The 16,998-nt window shown below is 42.4% G+C and overlaps 1 protein-coding gene across 1 annotated transcript; it reads right to left on the reverse strand.

The window, feature by feature from the left end:
- Positions 1-12,865: 12,865 nt before the first annotated feature.
- Positions 12,866-14,146, reverse strand: LOC308608161 (signal peptidase complex subunit 2-like). Its single transcript, XM_081220881.1, has one exon. The coding sequence runs from the start codon at positions 14,140-14,142 to the stop codon at positions 13,549-13,551; it is 594 nt and encodes a 197-aa protein (XP_081077007.1). The 5' UTR covers positions 14,143-14,146; the 3' UTR covers positions 12,866-13,548.
- Positions 14,147-16,998: the final 2,852 nt, after the last annotated feature.

Here is a 16,998-nt window from a genome sequence, read left to right on the forward strand (position 1 = left end):
TACAGTAGCATGCTTTGCAGGTCCAAAACCTCCAGTTTATTGCAGACAGTTAAGAAAGCTGAAGATGTGGTGCTGCTGCTGTGAGCAGCTCAGCCTGAAGCCCCTGTGGGTGGCAACTCGAGCCTGTTTTCCAGCAGCCTGGCAGTGGTGGGGGCACTTCTGTTCAAGCCTTCCCTCAGGCAGCGTGTGTGAACTTGTGAGACTGTGGTGGCTGCCTTCCAGCTGGGGCAGGAGAAGCTGAAAGAAAGTACAGCCTTGAGCGGAGTAGGGCTTGTCTGGAACAACACCCGTTGTTCTCTCCCTTTTTTCTCCTGGGCAGGAAGGATTGGGCTCCCAGGTAAATGGCCAGAAAAGCCTTCCTTGTCTCACTTTGATGGAACCCATCATGGAACAGATAGAGTTGCAGAAGCAGAAGTATCGCTGTTGTTACTTTGCTTGAAAGGCTAAGGACTTGTAGATCCATAGAATCTGTAGAGCTCTAGGGGACCAATGAGGTTCTTTAATTCAGCCCTCTCATTCTACAAGAGAAGAAATAGATTTCCCACGTGAATGTGCCTGCTGCCTGGCCAGGCTTAGGGAGAATGGCAAGACCAATCCCTCTCAAGATGGGGAGGATCCCTGAGAAACTACGCTATGGGGTCCGTGTTCTAATATCTGAACTTGGTCAGATTTGAGTCTTCTGAGTCCATGGTGAGGCTTACTGGCAGGTCATTTCTGAATAGAGTAAGTTCAAGGTCTGACAGTATTCTCTCTTTCCTCCGGGATAGCAAGTAGGGCATGTATTAGTTTCCTATTGCTGCTGTAACAAAGTACTACACATTTAGGGGCTTAAAACAATACACATTTATTATCTTACAGTTCTAGATATCAGAAATCCAGAATGGGTCTCACAAGGCTGAAATCAAGATGCTGGCAGGGCTGCCTTTGTTTCTGGAGACTCCTGGGGGGAGTCCGTTTCCTTGCCCTTCCCAGCTTCTGGAGGCTGCCCACGGTCCTCTGCTCGTGGCCCCCTTCCTCCTCAAAGCCAGCAGCCGTGGTTCAAGATCTTCTAGTCCTCACAACACATCCTGACCGCCTCTTCTACTTGCCTCTTCCCTTCTGATTTCAGTGGGTGTACTCCAGCAATCCAGGATAATCTCGCTAGCAATTTTATTTTATTTAAAAAAAATTTTTATTGGAGTATAATTGATTTACAATATTGTGTTAGTTTCAGGTGTACAGCAAAGTGAATCTGTTATACATATATCCACTTTTTTTTTTTACTCTTTTTTTTTTCTAGATTCTTTTCCCATATAGGCCATTACAGAGTATTGAGTAGAGTTCCCTGTGCAGTCTCTAGCAATTTTAATTGCATCTTCACCATGTAACCTATACACAGGTTCCAGGGCTTAGGCCATGGGCATCTATGGGGGGCATTATTCTGCCTACCCCAGAGCACCCCCAGTTTGTCAGGAGCAGTCTCTACAGCCAACCTTGACGTCCATAGTCTTGACTTCTGAAGATCTGAAGGTTCTTGGTTCCCGCTATTTGGAAGTGACAGGCAGGGTTCATGACACATAACCGTTTGCTCTTCGACCTCTATGCTTCAGTGCCAAAGCCAGCACCTGGCCAGTGAGTGCGCCTCGCCAGCCTCCCAGCTGCGACCTTGGGGTGCTCCTCTGTGGATCTCATTTGATGATGCTCAGACATTTTCTCACAATAACCCTTTGAAAGTGGCATTATTCCTGATTTATAGCGAGGAAACTTACAAAATTACATGCTAGAAGGATGTTTCCAGATTCAAGGATTGTTTACATTCTCCCCACCAAGGTGAGTGGTTTTATGTTCTTAGGGGACACAGGCTCCTTTGTAGGCTTCGGAGGCTTTCTAAAAAAAAAATCTTCGGCCACTAGAGGGAGACAGATCTTTGAAGAGCTGAGGCCATTGTTCATGTTTGTCATAGACAGATGAAATCCTGTGTGTGTTTTAAAATGGTATCCAGGGCAGACGTAACAGGTGGACAATGAAGGGGGCAAATCCCGCGCTCATCCTCAATGCAGGCCTCAGCGAACAGCTTCTCCTTCACCCACGGCTCCCTCTTCCATAGTCACTCCTGCCACTCGGAGCCAAGGTCCTTTTTTACTTAGCCATTGGCAGCTTACCATTAAAAAAAAAAAGAAAAATCTTCTCTTTCTCCCTGATGGTAAACTTTGCAGAGATACGACCCAATAAGTTGTTAGAACTAATTCTGATAAAAACATAGAATCCCAAAGATTTCAAGTGCTGTCGTCATGTAGGGTCTAAAACAGAGGCCACTGCTCCCCAGACAAGCCGTGTGGCAACCATGTGTCCTCCGACAATAGTGTTCTGAAATGGGACCCAGGGCGTGTTTTCTCTGTTAGAGAGTTCTGGGTTTCCTGACATAAGATTTGCTCCTGACATCTCTTGGTTTAAAAAAATGCAACTTCTGGGGCTTCCCTGGTGGCGCAGTGGTTGGGAGTCCGCCTGCTGATGCAGGGGACGCGGGTTCGTGCCCCGGTCCAGGAGGATCCCACATGCCGTGGAGCGGCTGGGCCCGTGAGCCATGGCCGCTGAGCCTGTGCGTCTGGAGCCTGTGCTCCGCAACGGGAGAGGCCACAACAGGGAGAGGCCCGTGTACCGCAAAAAAAAAAAAAAAAAAAAAAGTAAAAAATGCAACTTCTGTGTTAAAGAGATTGCTTTCCGTGAGGTAAAATGTCTAGTGTGGAGATCCTGTGAGCCTAGTCGAAGCAATGTGGAGACACATCAGCCACAGGAGTCCAGTGGCTGCAGACTGGGCCCAGTAGGAATGAAGTCGAGTGACTTTAGCCTGCTACCCTGTGTGGCATATCTCAGAGGTGCGATGTTTTATTGGATAATAACACGCGCCCACCTCACCTCTGTTTCTTATACTCACGCAGAGATTCTGATTCAAACCTGGAAGAATTAGCACAAAAACCATGGTTACTAACAGGGGTGTGCCATATTGCTCATGTGTTTTGAGGAGGTAAAAGGGTCTCCGCTATGAAATCACTTGGCATTTTAGTGGTTTTCAGCAGGTAGGTCAGTCTGGGTACTTAGTTCATCATATTTCTAGAAATGACATCCCCATCAGGCTCTTTAAAGGTTTTGTTGACTGTACTTCCTTTTTTTTTTTTTTTAAGTAAACACATTTGCTTTATTGGCAAATGGTGTCATCTTGATCAAGAAGCTACTCCAATTAACTGATAAGTTGGCTGAACTCCTCTATATAGATTAATTCTATAACCAGATTTAAAATTAAACTTCAGTTGCAGGCAGCAAACATTGGCTTGGAATATACATTCTCTGTGATGTGTATATTTAGCTCTTTTACAACAGAAGGTTAGAGTGCTGCACATATTTTACATAATAACAGCATCTGGTGTTCAAAATTAGTCACTGTTTTCAATAAGATAAACTGTCTCTGTAATGAATTCATATCTGCAAATTGCTTCAATCCGTGGATCTCTTCATTGAATAGACTCCAAGTAACTGGACGTTTGGGGTCCGCCCCTTGCAGTCATGGGAGAGCTTGGGTCAAACCAAGACCAAACTCTTCTGCCTGGATAAACATAGGTCTAGAAGGTATCTTCCTAGGTGACCTGGGCCACTTCTGCTTCTGCCTGAACCAGTTAAGGCAGGTGCATCATTAACATTCGTTTCAATTTCTCAAGGAGGGGGACTGGAGACTTCTTTCTGCAACCCACCAGTGAGGCCCTGGGTACAAAAGAAGTACTTTATGTGACTTGACAGCTACTAGTCTTACTGTTGGTTGTTGGTGCTAAGATCCATCTCCCTCGGACCCCCTTATGAAAATGGGGTTCACTGAAAGGGTACCGTGGACTAGAAAGGGAGCTGGCAAGGACCCCAGGCAGCCGTGGGACTGGCTCTACCCCTCCCTTTCTATCTTTCTAGCCACGCTCTGCACAGACGTGGCCTCACCACGCCCTGTAGACTAAGAGCAAAGTATATATCTTTACCTAATACATTTAGAGTTTTCTCCCAAACATAAAGCTTATGCCGTTATCCACAATTCTAGAATTCAAAAGGCTCTGAAAACGTAAAGATTTTGATAACTTACTTGAGGAAAATCCTGATCTTATCTGAACTCACTGGGTGGCATGCACTCACCTTGATGTAATGGGAGGCTACTTATGGTCTTTATTTATCCCACTTAGTGTGAACGTGTATACATTTTTTCTGTGGAAATATTAACAGATTTGATTATTGGGTGATGCTTCTAAAGCTGCAGGTGTTTATATGATATATTCTACACGCACCATGTTACCTTTTCAAATCAGAAAAACGCTCAACTCCCAAACATAGCTGGCCCCATATAGGGTTTCAAATAAGGGACTGTGGACCATTACAAGCAGGAAATAAATGTATTTCAGGCAAATAAACAAAGGGAGTGGGGTGGGAAGAGAGGCAGAATAAATAAAGTTGAATTTTTTTTTGCGGTACGCGGGCCTCTCACTGTTGTGGCCTCTCCCGTTGCGGAGCACAGGCTCCGGACGCGCAGGCCCAGCGGCCATGGCTCACGGGCCCAGCCGCTCTGCGGCAGGTGGGGTCTTCGCGGACCGGGGCACAAACCCATGCCCCCTGCATCGGCAGGCGGACTCTCAACCACTGCGCCACCAGGGAAGCCCAATAAAGTTGAAATTTAAAAAAGCTTTAATATGGGAGATTATACCTACTCTGGACTCTGCCGTTATTTACTTTTGTGATCCTTCAGGCAAATTCTTATACTTATTTGACATGCAGGTTTCTCTTCTTCGAAATTAACAGATTACCACTAGATTATTTCTCCAATCACAACTCTATAATTCTGTGATTCTAGTTACTTTTTTCAAAGCAGTTCTTCCCATCTGGCAGCAACCAAGATGTGCCAATTCTTTATCAAGGTTTACATGCTACTGTATTTTCCCTTCATATGTCACGTATTTAATGTAAACTCAAACATATTCCTCTGACTAACCGTTTTTTCAGTTTTCTTAAAGAGAAAAACATTGAGGAGTTTCTATTGGTTTTACATGAGTTTTTACATTCAACTTTTATGCAATTATTAAATAATCCATTTTACTTTTCTCAGCATACATGATGATTTCTATTTATCCAGCAAAGATGTAAAGAGAGAACATGAGGTCATTTGTACAAGAGTATTTGAGCCAAGACTTGGAATTGCTCGCTCTTGACGGCTCTGCTGAGATCACTTCCCTAGTTCTGTTTTGAAGATAAAGTTCCTTTGTTACCTTGGATCGTGGTTTGAATTAGGTTAACTTCCCTCTTTTTTCTGATTTATATGATGAGGTGATTGCTTAAAGATGGCGATTCTCCTACAGCACCGATCTTGACAAATGTACTACTGCGTCATTGAAGGCAGAACCTTGGGAATCATCCAAGACCCTTTTCTCTCCCTTACCACCCACATGTTCAATTAATCACCAGGGCCTGCTGATTTTTTTTTAAAGTTATATTATGTTTCTGGCCTGCATAAAATCCAAGAGCATAATATAAACAACATCCTTGTACCAACCCTCACGTTTGTGAAATTGTAGCCTTTTGTCATATATATGCACTTCATGTTCTTGTTTTGTTTTGTTTTGTTTTGTTTTGTTCTGCCCGTGTTGAGGCTTGTGGAATCTTAGCTCTCCGACCAGGGATTGAACCCAGGCCCTCTGGGCAGTAAAATTGCAGAGTCCTAACCACTGGACCTCCAGGGAATTCCTTGTTTTGTTTTTTAAATGAATAGAACATTACAAAGTTGAAACCCCCAGTGTACCTCTCTCTGATTTCATTCTCCTCTCTCCTTTCCAGAGGAAACCTCAATCTTGAGTTTGGTGTTTGTCATTTCTGTGGTGTTGGTACTATTATTATATAGAATATCGTGCTGCATGTTTTTATGTTAATATTCTATACTGTGTGTATCCATCTGCAACTTGTTTTTCTCACTCACCATTATTCTTGAGATCTTCAAGAACTAGATATTTATGTCTAGTTCATTCTTTTGGACGGCTGTATAGTTTTCTTTTCGATGAATATTGATATCACTTATTCATACTCTTGTTCATGAACCTTTAGATTATTTCTAATTTTTTTTTGCCATTACTGACACTGCAACAATAAATATCCATGTATATATCTCCTTGTACAATATGACAGCTTCTGTCATATATGACAGCTTCTCTAGGGCACAGTGGAGTAGCACAGCATCCATGATTTCCTTTAACAAACTTTTTTTTTAATGGTCACAGTGTTACAAGCTTTCTGTCATTGCAACCACTAGAACAAATATTTTGATATACAGAAAATCTTTTGCCTCTTTCAGTAAGAAGGCTTAGAAACTTTACCATGACAAGATGCAGAATAACTCAGATTTCATTCTTGTGGTAGAAGCATGTATAGTCCTCCCCTGGTATCCACAGGGGATTGTTTCCAGGACCCTCCCCTGTCCCCATGCCGAAATCCGTGAATGCTCAAGTACTTTATATAAAATGGTGTAGTACTTGCATATAACCTATGCACATCCTCCTGTATACTTTAAATCATCTCTAGATTACTTGTATGTCTGATACAATACCAATGTTATGTAAGTAGTCGTAAATACAATGTAAATATTACATACATATTTGCCAGTGAGTGGTAAAGTCAAGTTTTTTTCCCCTGTACTTATTTATTTATTTGGCCATGCCACGTGGCTTGCAGGATCTTAGTTGCCCGACCAGGGATCGAACCAGGCCCCCAGCAGTGGAAGCTCAGAGCCCTAACCACTGGACCTCCAGGGAATTCCCTTTTCTTTTCTTTTTTTTTTTTTTTTTTTTTTTTTCTGTATGCGGGCCTCTCACTGTTGTGGCCTCTCCCGTTGCGGAGCACAGGCTCCGGATGCGCAGGCTCAGCAGCCATGGCTCACGGGCCCAGCTGCTCCGCGGCATGTGGGATCTTCCCGGACTGGGGCACGAACCCGTGTCCCCTGCATCAGCAGGCGGACTCTCAACCACTGCGCCACCAGGGAAGCCCTCTTTTTTTTTTTTAATTGAAGTATAGTTGATTTAAAATGTTCGGTTAATTTCTGCTGTACAGCAAAGTGATTCAGTTATAAATATATATACTTTTTAATATTATTTTCCATTATGGCTTATCTCAGGATATTGAATATAGTTCCTTGTGCTATACAGTAGGACCTTGTTGTTTATCTATTTTGCATGTAATAGTTTGCATCTACTAACCCCAAGTCAAGTTTTTCTTTTTATTACTTTCTGGAATTTTTTTTCTGAATATTTTCAATCCACAGTTGGTTGAATCCAGGGCTGCAGAACCTGCAGATACGGAGGGCTGACTGTGTATATTCGAGATAACCTCTGCTAGCTTCTAAACAAGGGCAATTGTTTCTCCATTGTTTTGTATTCTCAAAAACACTTTTGTCTTATTGATGCCAGGCTTCTGATTTCAATTTAAATTTTTAAACTTTATTTTGAAAAAGTTTTGCACTCACTGAAAAATTGCAGAAAGAAGGCAGAGTGTCCCCATAACTCTTCACCCAGCTTCCCCTAAGGTTAGCATCACACATAAGCAGAGTACGATTATCAAAACTAAGACATTAACATTGGTGCAATACTAATAGCTAAGCAACTTTATTTGGATGTACTGATTTTTGCTTCATGTTTCTTTCTGTTCCAGGATCCCAGGCCACATTGCATATAGTTGTCATGTCTCCTCAGCTGCCTCTGGTTTGTGACAGTTTCTTGATCTGTTGTTTTTCACGTCCTTGATGTTCTTCAGGAGTCCTTGCCAGTTATCCTGTAGTATACCCCCCAGTCTGGGCTTGTGTGGTGTTTTCCTCACGATTAGACTGGGGTTTTGGAGTTTTGGAAAGAACACCACAGAGAGAAGTGCCAGTCTTATCTTGCTATATGAGGGGTTACATCAGGTCTGCATGACATCACTGGTGATATTAACCTCCATCACCTGGGTGATGTGTTTGCCAGATTCCTCCACTGCACAGTCACTGCTCTTCCTTTTTCCCTACTCTCTTCTTTGGAAGTGGGTCACTAGGTCCAGCCTACCCTTGATGGCGAGTAGGTAGGGGTTAAGTACTACCTCTTGCCATGAGGGCATCGGCATATATTATCTAGAATTCTTTTGTCACAGGAAGATTTGTCACTTCTTCCCTATTTATTTGCTTGTTCAATTATTTGTTTATACCAGTATGGACTTGTGTATTTATTTTATACTTTGGGTTAATATTCCAGTACTGCGTCATTTATTTTATTCTGGTTTTGGCAACTGGGAGCTCTTTCAGGTTGGCTCCCATGTCCCTTTGGTATGCCCCATCCTTTTGCTTTTTGTACACTTCCTCACTTTCTGGTTCTCCCACTAATTTTAGCATCCGTCGGTGGATGTTGCCTGTGACGGTTATTTCTGCAGTGTTCTAGTGGTGGTTTTCTATTCCCCCCTCTCAGTTTAATCAAGATAAGCTAAAGATACTTAGGGTTTATTATTTTTTTCTTTTACACAGTCTTTGATTTTTCTTCCTAATTTCACAAATTGAATGTATTCCCCTAAAATATAAAGCTATAAAAGAGACCTGGGCTTGAATTTCAGTTCTGACACTTCAGGCTATTTGACATTAGGCTTCCCTGAACCTTGATTTTCTTTGCATTTTCGGGGTGTAGATACTTACCTTCAAAATTATCAGAAGATCTAAGTGAATTTTTGCATGTAAAGTTCTTCATATCAAGGAAGATGGATGTTATTATTCTTGCTTCTGCCGGCACTGATGTTGCCTCCCCATGGCTTCCAGAGCCTGCTTTCTAAAATGCGGATCTGATGATGACATGACCATGTTCAGGCTTGTGCATTGCTGCCTGTCATTGTCAGCAGTGGCTCCCAAGCCTCTCTTTTGATCAAAATTATATGAGGAACCTCAAAAGATATATAATAGCCCAGTCCTGCAGACTAGAATTTTGGTGGGGTGAGTTCAGCCCTTGTCTGTACTCTGGAGGGGTGAGACCTGAGTCGGAGGCTCCCTCTGAAGGCGGATCGTGGGTTCTCCCTCAGTGATCAAGAGAGGGGCCCTTCTCCCCACCATGAAATGGACAGGTAGGACCAGAGCATGAGATTAGGAGTCAGTCTAACAGTTCTTAGATAGTCCGCGTAGTATCTGTGTAACTAATCTGTGTGATTCGTTAGCTGCTTTTTATATACGGAGTATGTTCTTGAAGACCGTTTAATTTAAAGTGTGCACAGATAAAACTACTTTGCTAGTAGGAACAAGTAGAATGATTGTTGTACGAATTTTCTTCAGTGCTGCCTTTTACTCTTTTTTACCTTTAATTCTAATGCTTTGCGGAGTGTTCTTTCTCTCTTTTGTTTTGATTCACTACAGATATATATTATGAAAAGATTATCACAATAAGGTTAGTTAACACCTCCATCACCTCACATAATTACCTTTTTTTGTGGGGATAACATTTAAGATCTACTCTCTTAACAACTTCCAAGAATATAATAGAGAATTGTTAATTACAGTCACCATACTGTACATTAGATCCCCAGAACTTATTTATTTATTTATTTATTTATTTAAAGAAGATGTTGGGGGTAGGAGTTTATTAATTAATTAATTTATTTTTGCTGTGTTGGGTCTTCGTTTCTGTGCGAGGGCTTTCTCTAGTTGTGGCAAGCGGGGGCCACTCTTCATTGCGGTGCGCGGGCCTCTCACTATCGCGGCCTCTCTTGTTGCAGAGCACAGGCTCCAGATGCGCAGGCTCAGTTGTTGTGGCTCACGGGCCTAGTTGCTCCGCGGCATGTGGGATCCTCCCAGCCCAGGGCTCGAACCCGTGTTCCCTGCATTAGCAGGCAGATTCTCAACCACTGCGCCACCAGGGAAGCCCTGGAACTTATTTATCTTATAACTGTCTTATAACTGGGAGTCTGTACCCTTAAACCCAGCATCTCCTTAATTCCCCCACCCCCAGCCCCTGGCAACCATCATGCTACTCTGTTTCTATGATTTTGGTTTTTTAGATTCCACATATAAGTGAGAACATAGAGTATTTGTCTTTCTGTGACTTATTTCACTTAATGTGATGCCCTCAAGGTCTTTATATGTCGTTGTAAATGGCATGATTGCCTTCTTTTTATGGATAATATTCTATTGTATATACGTACCACATTTTCTTTATACTTTCACTCTTTAATAGACATTTAGGTTGTTTCCATGTCTTGGCTATTGTGAATAATGCTGCAGTGAACATGGGGGTGCAGATATCTCTTTGAGACAGTGATTTAATTTCGTTCCGATATATACCCAGAATGGGTTTGCTGGGCCATATGGTAGTTCTATTTTTCATTTTTTGAGGCGCCACCGTACTGTTTTCCATAATATTTGTACCAATTTAACATTCCCACCAACAGTGCACAAGGGTCCCCTTTTCTCCACATCCTCGCCAGCGTGTGTTATCGCTTGTCTTTTTTGGTAATAGCCATTTGAACAGGTCTGAGGTGACATGTCGTGGTTTTGAGTTTCATTTCCTTGATGGTTAGTGACATCGAACATCTTTTCATGTACCTGTTGGCCATTTGTATGTCGTCTTTGGAAAAATGACTGTTAAAGGCCCTTTGCCCATTTTTTTTTTTGGTACGCGGGCCTCTCACTGTTGCGGCCTCTCCTGTTGCGGAGCACAGGCTCTGGACGCATAGGCTCAGCAGCCATGGCTCACGGGCCCAGCCGCTCCATGGCATGTGGGATCTTCCTGGACCAGGACACGAACCCGTGTCCCCTGCATCGGCAGGCGGACACTCAACCACTGCGCCACCAGGGAAGCCCTCTTTGCCCATTTTTCAATTGGATTGTTTATTTTTTTGCTATTGAAATGTTGAGCTCCTTATATATTGTGGATATTACCCCCTTTCAGATTGATGGTTTGTGAATATTTTCTCTCATTCTATAGGTTGCCTTTTTTTTTTTTTGCAGTACGCGGGCCTCTCACTGTTGTGGCCTCTCCCGTTGCGGAGCACAGGCTCCGGACGCGCAGGCTCAGCAGCCATGGCTCACGGGCCCAGCTGCTCCGCAGCATGTGGGATCTTCCCGGACCAGGGCACGAACCCGTGTCCCCTGCATCGGCAGGCGGACTCTCAACCACTGCGCCACCAGGGAAGCCCTATAGGTTGCCTTTTCATTTGGTTGATTGTTTCTTTTGCTGTGCAGAAGCTTTTTAGTTTGATGTAGTCCACTTGTTTATTTTTGCTTTTGTTGTTTGTGCTTTCAGTGTCGTATCCAAGAAATTATCACCAACACCAATGTCAAGAAGCTTTTCCCCTATATTTTCTCCTAGGAGTTTTATGGGTTTGAGTCTTACATTTAAGTCTTTAATCCATTTCAAGTGAATTATTGCAAGTGGTGTAGGACAGGGGTGTAAAACAGTTTTATTCTTTTGTATAGGAAGATACAGCTTTCCTATCACTAATTGGAGAGACGATTCTTTCCTCATTGAGTATTCTTGGCTCACTTGTCAAATATCAGTTGATTGCATAGTGTGGGTTAATTTCTGGGCTCTCAACTTTATTCCATTGGTCTGTGTGTCTGTTTTTATGCCACTACCATACTGTTTAGATTACTATAGCTTTCAAATAAAATTTGAAATCAGGAAGTGTGATGCCTCTAGCTTTGTTGTTCTTTCTCAGGATTGCTTTGGCTATTCAGGATCTTTTATGGTTCCATATGAATTTTAGGATTGTTTTTCCTATTTCTGTGAAAAATGCCATTGAAATTTTGTTAGGGGTTTCATTGAATCTATAGCTAGCTTTGGATAGTATGGACATTTCAACAATATTAATTATTCTGATGTATGAACATAGTATATCATTCCATTTATTTGTGTCTTCAGTTTTTTCATCAATGTGTTGTGATTTTCAGTGTACAGATTTTTCACCTCCTTAGTTAAATTTATCCCTAAATAATTTATTATTTTTGATGCTATTATTGTATAAATGGGATTGTTTTCTTTATTTCTTTCTCATATAATTCATTGCTAGTGTATAGAAAAGCAATTGGTTTTTGTACGTTAATTTGTATTCTGAAATTTTACTGAATTCATTTACTAGTTCTTTTTTTTAAACTGTTTTTGGGTTTTTTTTAGGATTTTATATATATGGTATCGTATCATCTGCATACAATTTTACTTTTCCTTTCCAACTTGGATGCCTTTTACTTCTTTTTCTTGCCTAATTGCTCTGGCTGGGAGTTCTAGCATTATGTTAAATAGGAGTGGTGAGAGTGGTGTCCTTGTCTTGTTCCTGATCTTAGTGGAAAAGCTTTCCCATTTCACTACTGAGTATGATGTTAGCTGCGGGTTTGTCATATGCAGCCTTTATTATGTTGAGGTAATTTACTTCTCTATTAGCTATGCCTCTTTGTAGTATTTTTTAGTGGTTGCTCTTGGCATTATAATATGTATCCTTGTTACAATCTACTTAGAGTTACTATTTGATCACTTTAGATTTTATTCTTCACATCTGACTTTTCCCATTTCATAAATGAAAAAAAAAAGTCACAACAATTTAATTCCATTTAAACATTCTACTACTGTCTTTAAGCTACTGTTTTTTATATCTTTTAATTCTTCATAAGTTATAAATTTATACATCCCATCAGAGTGTTATTTTTTACTTTAAACAATTTTTTTAGGACATTAAGAAAATAAAAATATATACTCTTTTATGTTTATCCATATATTTACCAATTCTAATACTCTTTATTCCCTTCCTGTAAATCTTAATTTTTATCTTGTATTATTTCCCTTCAATCTGAAGGACATTCTTTAGTATTTCTTTTTATTTTTTTTAAACTAAAAATGCCATTGGCTTCTTTAATTGGTTAAGAGCACAAAATGTAACAGGCAGAAAGTCTCTTTTAAACAAATTAAAAAGCTGTGGGGTTTTTCTCCCCAGTTCTCCCCAAGTCAGATATATACACACCCACAAAAATGTGTGTGTGAAGGAAAACTGTCATACACAAGAAGTTGTATCCTGAATTAAGGGAAACAGCTGTTGAAATGGGAATTAACACAATAAAGTCAGCAACAGGTTAACAGTTTAAAAAATTGAGTCTTCAAATGCTGCATGGCACAAAGCTATACTATATAAAGTACTGCTAGGTATGAAGGAGGAAGTCTGTACGGTTTTTAGCAAAAATGCTTTTCCAGAAAAGCAAATCAAAACAATGCAATCAGCAGACCAAAGAGGCTACAGCTAGATATCAGAGCTACAACTTCTCATATCTGAGCTAGAAAATTCTCTTTATACAGAATGGACTAAAATTTCAAGACAAAACGGACATTTTTTACATTTCTTACTTTATCCATATTAAGTTCTCTGTTTCTTTCTCCCTCACCCCTCAATTCAGCATGATCCGGCCAAAAGATGGCTGCTTTTAGAAGTAGCTATTTTATTTTTCTTTCTGTGGCAAGGCTGTCATGAAGCCTGGATATCTCAGGCTCATAAGCATCCATGACCAGGGTCCCACTGTGGTCAAAAAAACTTAGCAATGGACTTGGTGAACTTGGCTTCCCGTTGCTGCTTTGTTCTTCCACTGATGAAGGTCAGCTTCACAGTGTATTTGTCATCGAACCTTTTGAGACTGGACGACAGCTGCCAAATATCATCAGGGTCCATCCCTGTGGGATCTTTCCTGTGGGCCACGAGAAAGATGCTCTCCTCCTTATATGAGGTATAAATGGTCAGGATCCCTATCATCACAAAATAGGATATAACGCACAAAGCCAAAACAGGTTTGGACTCTGGAAAGGGGTGCATATGATCCCAAATCAAAGCCACTATGGCGAAGAAACAGGAGATGGTACAGATGGTGAGGTGACCATCAATTAGACCCAAATTCTGCACATACTTGTACTTTTCCAGGAGTACCGTTTTGGCAGAATCATCCAGAGAATTTTTCACAGCTGATTTATCCCATTTGTCAATTTTTACAGGCTTATCATCAATCTTCCACTTGTCCAGCAAGCCTCTGCGGCTACTGCCTGTCCCACAGCTGGAACCGCTGCCAGCCCCACTACCGCCTCCGCCACCACCGGTTCTCCCTCCCTGAGCAGCCGCCGCCGCCATCTTGCTTGCTTCTGTAGTACAGGTATGTTGGAGACTAATTCTCTCAGCTTTCATTTATCTGAAAATGTCTTTATTTAATCTTAATTTTAGATGAATACTATCCTGAATCTAGAACACGTTCTGTAGGATTTCAATTTTTTTAAATGTATTAAGATTCTAATTCCAAGGCCTGACCACAGAGAGGGCAGGTGGGACACTTGCCATGGTCAGGCTTTAGGGCAAGAACTTTGAGGATCCAAGACTGCTGATTTCTAGGGAAGGTAAGGGTTGACATGGGCCCACATGGGCTGGCAAAAATGTGATGGATTAACAGGATCAGTGAAGGCTGATGTTGGCTAACATGGGCTGACTTGGGTCACAACTTTTGAATTCTAATTGATTCTGGGAAGGATCTTAAAACCTCTGTCACTTTTCAGAGGGGAAAATTAAAGCATGGAAAGGCAGCAACTTTCTCAGAATCACACCGTTGCAGAATGCCAGAACCCAGGCTCTAGAATCGTGTCTTTTTTCTCTAAGCCCAGGACTCCTTCCTTCCATCTCATCTGCCTCTCCATGGAGGCAAGGCTCCAGAGTGCTGACCCATCTGGACAGCACATTCCTGAGAGCTCTTGCATGTCCCTAGCAAGACCTGGAACAGCTTTCAGGGCAAAGCTCGTTCCAAGTTCTGGAGGAAATTTTTCATTTTTCTGCCTTATCTGGGTTAAACTTCTGTGGGCAGTGACCTTTTTAGCATTGTCAACCCTTGAAAAACAAGTGGCAAGGAGCACTTTTACATATTAGATGCTGATGACCACCCCCCAGCTGAGGACATCTAGATAACAGACGTACCAGGTCTTGGACCACAAGACTTTGGGCACTTAATTATAACCACATTTCCTAATCTGTTGTCTTTCCTTGTTGGCTTTTAGCTTTTCTTTCCAACCTTTTCTAGGCCACAAGGCAATATAAGACCAGGAGTCTGACTGTAGGCAGTGCTGGGACTTCCTTGGTTTGAATTCCATCCCATGTGTTTCTTTCTTTCTTCATATATTGGTATGTATATTAAAGATGCTTATTTACAGTAATTTATTGACCCAAAACTTTAGAGAAACTCTCTAAACATGATCATAAATCAACATGTTCATCATAAAACAATATAGTGCACAGCAGCAGTGCCCACACCCAGACGCATCACAGCGCTATCCATGGAGCCTTGGGGTCCTCTGGGGATCTGTGGACACTCTAATTTGGAGCTTGTTAGTTAAGGATTCCCCACCTCAACAACTGGGTAAGGCGCTCAGGGAGCCGTATTTGGGGTTGGACCTCCCGCTAGAGGCGGAGGAAAGTGGATGCCCCTTTTATATTCATCTTTAACATTTGGAGTCCTTAACCTCTCCCCAAGGGAGCTCAGGGGCCACCCCCAAGGCAGTTCATGTGGGTTTGCATTATTATGGCATCTCCGTAGTCCCCTACCCAGGCCCTCCCTACCGGAGGACAGGCCTTCAGTGTGTGTGTGATGGTCACGGCCAGGGCAGCCCATCGACTCGGCAGCAGCAGCACCTTTCCCTTTGCTTTACTCCTTCCTTCCTTCCATTTAGAATAACAGTACAGCATAACTCAAAGAGATAAGAATAACATTGTGTTTTCAAATTAAAAAAATATTAAGCTGTCCTCTTTCTCTTATTTTTTTAATTGTAAAAAGCATTACTTTTATTGGGAAAATGAAGTCTGATCCTTGTCTCAGCCAGCTGAGATGGGAATGGTAATTTGGCCTAGGTGTTTTTTTTTTTTTTTTTCCCAGCCCAATGTAGAAAGTGACCAGTGGTCTCATGTGAGGGCTTGACTCTAAATGCAATAGAACAGGATAAGAAGACAAGGCACAGGCAGAGGGCGGAGGTAGAGTGACAGCCATTGTAGAATTGATTAAGATCAGAGCGGCTGGTGTCTGACCGCCCTCAGTCCCTGTGAAGCTTTGCCCAGGGCCTTGCAAGTTTCACCAGGATCCAAGCAACGTTATAATGCTAATAATAGTTAGCATTTGGTAAGGGCTTGCTATGGGCCATGCACATTTTTTTTTTTTTTTTTTTTTTTTTCTTTTTGCGGTATGCGGGCCTCTCACTGTTGTGGCCTCTCCCGTTGCGGAGCACAGGCTCCGGACGCGCAGGCCCAGCGGCCATGGCTCACGGGCCCAGCCGCTCCGCGGCATATGGGATCCTCCCAGACCGGGGCACGAACCCGTATCCCCTGCATCGGCAGGCGGACTCTCAACCACTGCGCCACCAGGGAGGCCCATGGGCCATGCACATTTTATCAGCCTTTATATTTAATTTTCTGCCAAATGAAAGACCCAGCCTAGGGAACCGCAGGCATCTGGACTCAATGCTTGGTCTCCTGACCCACCTGTGTTTGCTGCCCTTTGCCGACCTCCTGGTCGGCCTCCCGGTCACGCCTCTGCCTGGTCCTTCTTGGCATGGAGCCTCCTGGCTATCTCTCGCTGTGCTTGTCCATCTCAAACTCTCGCCCTCCAGCTCTCTGTCTGATTGCTGCCCTCTTGGGGCAATGCTACCTCAGACCAATCTGCCATAATGACCCCCAAGTCTGTTTTCAACTGTGGAACTCTGGCTCTATGGCTCTGCTGAGAGGCATCTCCTCCTACATCTGGGTTTGGACACGGGGAACTTGAAAAGTAAAACAATAAGCGCTGTATAGGGATGCATACAAAAAGAAGTGGCTGAGACATAGACAAATAATTTGTTTTTAAATGCTATGAAGATGGAGGCCCTGCTGAAACGTCCACAGATATGCCCAAGGCGAATTTTATGGTCTCTTGTCTACATCCCGAGTTAAGAGGTTTGTGTTACTAAATTGTAGCGAAAA

The sequence above is a fragment of the Mesoplodon bidens genome (assembly GCF_964165515.1).
Source record: "Mesoplodon bidens genome assembly, chromosome: 20".
NCBI lineage: Eukaryota > Metazoa > Chordata > Mammalia > Artiodactyla > Ziphiidae > Mesoplodon > Mesoplodon bidens.